The following is a 6035-nucleotide window of genomic DNA, read 5'->3' on the forward strand; positions in this document are numbered from 1 at the left end:
AATGAGCAAATGAAAAGAAAAGTAGCGGGACAAAGTAAAAGGAAAGGAAAAATAAAAAAAGAGAGAGAGAGACTCGGCATGATACAAAATAGGAGCAACTAAAGAAAAAGGGCGAAATGAATGCGGCTAACGGAAATGGGAGCGAAAGGAAAAAGGTGGCGAAAGGAAAGTCATAAGTAGATGGAAAAGGCGACCAAAGGAAAAGAGAAAGAAGATTAAAGGAAATCAAAATGACAAAGCAACAACATAAAGGCTCGGCGAGGTAGAACCCCACCTAAAGACCGACCAACAGGAAAAACAGACAGCCCAGCGGAATGAACTAAGGAAAATGGAAAGCAGATTATAAAAATCCCATTGAACAAGTCCGATAAGAATTGGCGGGATAATGTTAGGGGGTTTTTTCCCGACCCATAGAATGTCCTAGGCCCAGCCACTGGGGGACTCACTAGAAGATCAAACAAAAAAGAAGAGTGATGGACATTAAAAAAGAGGCATAGAGGTGTAAGCGGAGAATGAGGGAAAAATAATGTCAGGATAAAAAAATGGTGATATGACATAAAAGCAAGAAAAGATAAGATGTAAGGTGATATGAGAGAAAAAGTACAGGGAGAACTTCTTCTCCATAAATTAGCTCTACAACTTGAATTGTACAGTAAGAAATAAGAGGCCATAAAAAATTATAAACAAGATTATTATAGTAGAATCTCCCCTCTCCAAACCCCCATGGACGTAGGTCTAGTGCCGAACGATATAAAATTTGTGTGTTCATTTATTCATTTCTTGCATTTAAATACTGTTCATTGCTAAGGATGTACGAACCGATACCGTACAGTCGTATCAGACCATTGTCGGGAGCTTCATATAATACCGATCGAGGCCTAACTTTGATTATTCAAGTTGACGAAACCTGATCCAAAGACATACAAAATACGACATCAACAAATATATGAGTGGTGGGAGGAACTTGGTGTAGTTTATTATTGCACTAGTGATATGTGATTCTGAACTTTAAAAGGTACTGCAGGATGCAGGCATATTGGGTTTCATATTGGTAGTGCTGTGGGGAAATAATGGATCTCCACCATATTTGGTGCCTTTTTATTCTCCCACCTCACTAAAAGATCACTCCGGCCCACTCGTTTTATAATGATTGTATCTTGCCACGATACATCGAGATGGATAGAAAATTTTCGAAGACAACAATAGAACACGTGCAACACGTGAATACCTCGAAATCTTAGCTCATTTCCTTCATGACAACTACAACACGGCACTACAATGAATGGATAAATGGATAAGAGCAATGACTATTTATCAGGAAGCCACTCATTTTTGCTCTGGAGGAATAGTGTTTACTGCCGCATTTTATATTTATAATTTTTTTATATAATTTAAGAATAATTTTTAATAAAATATATTGAGATAAAAGATAATAAATAATAACTGTAAAAAAAATTTTCTATTACCAAGAATGCAATGTTAGTTGTGTGAGTAGTGGTCATGGCTGCTGCAACCCTCAATTTCTATTTAAAATTTTCTTAAAATAGTTAAAAAATTTAATTGTTTCCTTCCTTAAAAACTGGTGTAAGTTTTCAGACATTTTTTTCAGTTTACTACTTTTAGATTATAATATATTCTTTAATATATTTTTATTTTTCTATTTTAAAATTTAGAATTTTGCATTTTTTTTTCAAATTATATTTACTTTAAGATTTTTCATTCTGTTTCTAAGATTTATCAATGTTTAGTGCTAAACGTAGTTTATAGATATTTTTTATTTTTCAAAAATATTTGAAATAAAAAATAAAAAGAAAAAAGAAAAATATAATTTACCCTAGGCGGTAAACAGAGCGGACATATAGAAACGACAAAATAGCACCACTCGTGAAATTATACGCATCAAGCTGTCATTGATACCAATGTGGTGTTACTAATGCTTACCAACATTGTGACGAAGGGGCTAATGTGATCTTGATCTTTCTTAAAAAGTGCCCCATAAAATAACAAGTCCAATTAAAAAGGACAGGAAATAACTTGATTTTAATGCAAACTATATGAGCTATTTTTTCTTATTAAATCCTTTTCCAATAGGATGGTGTATTAATTAACATGCCATTTTATAATGAGTCTTGCCTCGGAACTTTATGGGTAAGTATTTTGTTTTCAGTTTTATAATAAGCTATGCATTTTATAAATATAGATCATTTTGTATTAATCCTTGACTTTACTTCTGCAAAAAACAATATAATCCAAGGGTTACGGACAATGCCACATCAACACTAAGAGTGAGATACAAAACTTTTATATAGCATTTTCTTATAAAAATTAGAACATCCTGATACAAACTAAGAGCAGTGGCATTTGCCAATAAAGTCTAAAATATAGATAATTTTGCCAAAATGAACTACATTAGACTCATCAAAAACATCTAGTTTAAATTTTGAGCTACAGTAATTCTAAAGTCTTCAACAAATTTAGAGAGGTACTGTTCATCTATCAACACATATTTTATTCCCAAATAATCAACAATAAAAATTAGGAATTTTGTATTTGCTGTGTGTATCTGTTGTGTTATGAATTTGTGAGGAATTATATTTCCCTTTTGCACGGTAAAAATATAATAAACATTAGGTAATAGAAAAAAAATTATTATTAAAATATATAATATTATATTATTATTTTGACTTTAAGATAACTAGTCTAATATAGACTAGTTTCTTTAATGGCTTCAGCTTTAGCTAAAACCTTAATTTTTAAGCAAATTTTAGACTTGGTTTTGGTTAGACCAAAATACTCTAATTAATGTATAATCGTTGGAAAACCACTACTTTAAAAAAAAAAAAAAAAAAAAAAAAAAAAAAAAAAAAAAAAAAAAGGCCTTTCCAAACAGGATTAATAGAGACAGATAAAGAATGAATAATGAAAAAGTATATAAAATCAGAGCACAGATAAGGATAGATATTTGAAGGTGGAGAGTAGTATTTGGAAAGCTTTCCCTGAATTAAAATAAAAAGTAACCTCAATGATTCCCTGCCCCAAGATGTAGGCAAAACTAATTTAGAGCGGCGATGCCAATACTCCCAACAATCTTAATTCCAAAAGCCTAAAAAATTAATTAATTTTCAATAACTGAGCAATATTGTCCATCAAATGCAATCAAACACACAGCCTTTATTCCAAGGTAGGAGCCAGCATCGATCGATCCTAGGGCAAAAAAACTGGCTTCAGCTTCGTTTTCTCTCAATGGCCGGATCCCTGCATTTCCGTGGAAGCCATATCCCTTTCTGCAGCCTTTGCTTCCTCTCTGAACTTCTTGTAGATATCACCTTTGTAAAATTTCCTCGTCCGAAGCACCAAAACAATAGAAACAGGAACCCGACCAACGTTGCTGCCGTGATTATAATGAACGCCATTCTATAACATTGTTGGCCTGTGCATGTCAACTCCTGCCCAGCCTTCCTTCTCACGCCCAAGGCTTCCATCTGCTTCGAAGCTTCTTTATCATATAAAAAACCGGCCACTCGGACATTGAGAATGTAAGACCCAACTGGGCTTGCAACAGTACCAAAATTATACAAGGTGGAGTAATATTTGAGGCCAAAGATCTCAGATATAATGGCGAATACTAATGGCCATTGCGCTCCAAAGCTGAATCCAATAATCACTGAGGCAACGTAAAGTGAGTTTGGGAGAGCAAATGCAATTAGTAGATGGCCGACACAAGACAAAAGGAGGACACAAGTGAGCAGTAGGGGACGAGGAAATTTGTATTTGACTAATAAGATTTCGGAAACAAAGCCGGACATGGCTCGTCCGAGGTAATTCCAAATGCTCACGAGGGACACGAAGGTGCTGATGCTGCGAGTTGGATAGCCTAACGACTTTCCAATCTGACCTAAGTTGTCAATGGCTGTCAATGTTCCGCCGAAGCCGCACGTCGTGGCGATGAACAGAATTAGCATGTCGATGCTGAAAAGTGCTTGCAGTATGGTGTAGTCGTCACCTCTGTCTGGCGGCTTGAATATGTTGTTCATGCACGAATCCGCCTTCCGGTGACCGGGAGGAGCTTCGCCATGTGACAATGATGGTTCCTCCTGCTGCTCCGAAGCTGGTGGATTTTGAGTTGCTACTTTGACCTGGGTGGCGTCATTTAGAGCGTTCCCCTTTCTCTTCCATAGGCTGAATTCTTCTCTTATAACAATTGTAAGGGGAAGAAATAGTAAGAATAGAACAACACAAGCACTTCCAATATATTCAAGCTCGGTAAACCTGAGCCTGTTTTGTATGATAATCAAAAACATGAGAAAACCGGCGAGGCCAAGTGACATATACAGGAGCTTGTAGAAAACTTGGAGCTCGTTTGATTGCCGAACAATCTTCATTATTCGAATTGTTCGAAGAAACACCAAAGAAACAGCTGATGGAAGCCAAGCAATTAGGAAAATCAGAGACTGTGATTTGTCCCCATAGAGAGCATGGTAAATCTGAGTCGTAATAGCTCCGCTTAGACCAACAAGTCCCTTCAAAAGCCCTAGAACGCTGCCTCGGCTTTCTGGGAAGTTCTTGACAGCCGTGACTAGAGCTCCAGTATTGGAAAATGACTGCGAGTTTGCGCCGATGCAAATATACAGACACATTTGCCATACCTTGGGTTTGGAAATACGGCCAGTAACAGCGAGCCATATCATGAAGTAACCGAAGAAATTCATAATCGCCCCGATTAAGAGAACCACCCATGGCGGCGCGATCTCGTTGATAAGCCCGGATGGGACTCCGAGGTTGCCACCCATGTCTTTGAAGAAGCTGAGCAAATTTAGCGTTGTTTGGTCATAGCCCAAGGCTGATTTGATGCCGCTGGAGTATAGGCCGAAAATGTACGTTGAGCCGGAGACGGCCATAATTAATAAAGACGCAAAGATCATGAACCATCGCCCTAGTAACACCTGCAACCCAAACCCCTTCATTTCTCTCCAGCCACCACCGGATTCGGTCACCCGCATCTTTCTGTATTTCTATCCTGATCAGTTAGTCTAAGAGACACAGCATTATTCGGACCTAGACATGACATGGGTGTCTAAGAGTTCGTGCAAATTTAACATACATAAGGGGGAAAAGAAAGAAACAATGTGTAAAATGGAACTTAGTCAAGAGTAACAGACATAAGTTGAGTTGCAGTCCTTCAATTAGATGTCGGGGATGAAAGGTGGGGTTTCAGAGAAAGTGGGATTCGAATTTTTGAAAGCAGAGTTCCATGCATGCCAGGTAAAATGACAGGCACTACTAATCATATCCAGTAACTTCTATTTTCTTAATGATAGAAGTTCAAAAACGACAAACAAAAGTAAAAAACAAAGAAGAAGAAAAGAGCGTAAAAAAAGGAACCACGGGTGTGTTTGGACCACATCAATGATTCCAAACTAATCGAATCATGGCTGTGTGGTTGCTGTCCGAAAATATCAATTTGAAATTCACTGGCTACATTATGAAAGTTCAAGAAATTCAACCCTCTGAAGTATGCTAGATTAAAAAAAAACAAAAAACTCGCCCAACATTTAAGCGGAAGCCTGGTTGTTTGGTAGGACAAAGTTAGATTTGAAGTAAAATAAAGCAATTCAATCTTTAACAATGTAATTGATTTCGGTAAAATGGATGGAAAAGTCTTAATAGTATTCTTAGGTTGGTTAATAATTTTTAATTCATCTTATTTATTGAATACACAGCAATTCTATGGGAGAGGGTATGTCATATCATGTGTGGCACTTTGTTGTAAAGAGCCTGGCGAGAATTCGTGGTAACAGGGATGCCAGCCGGTTGGCAACACCCAAACGTTTTGTCTGGTCTAGGCGCATAAGTAAGGGATTAGTTGGAGACTAATACTAATTGTACCAAAGGCTTATACCATAAGAAAATTCATCCATTAATAATAATATATACATGTCATTTTCACTTCTTCCCAAATACTATTATACACCGTTATCAATTCATCTCTTATATCATAATACAACAAATCGAACATGGTTTGTCGCCTAAACAAA

General features: G+C 36.8%; 1 protein-coding gene across 1 annotated transcript; it reads right to left on the reverse strand.

Annotated features, from left to right (window-relative positions):
- Positions 1-3001: 3001 nt before the first annotated feature.
- LOC121266127 (protein NUCLEAR FUSION DEFECTIVE 4-like) lies at positions 3002-5257 on the reverse strand. Its single transcript, XM_041169861.1, is given in 2 exon segments — positions 3002-3371; positions 3374-5257. Coding segments are annotated over 2 exon segments (1758 nt in total). The 5' UTR covers positions 5001-5257; the 3' UTR covers positions 3002-3240.
- Positions 5258-6035: the final 778 nt, after the last annotated feature.

The sequence above is a fragment of the Juglans microcarpa x Juglans regia genome, chromosome 5D, assembly GCF_004785595.1.
Source record: "Juglans microcarpa x Juglans regia isolate MS1-56 chromosome 5D, Jm3101_v1.0, whole genome shotgun sequence".
NCBI classification, from domain to species: Eukaryota; Viridiplantae; Streptophyta; class Magnoliopsida; order Fagales; family Juglandaceae; genus Juglans; species Juglans microcarpa x Juglans regia.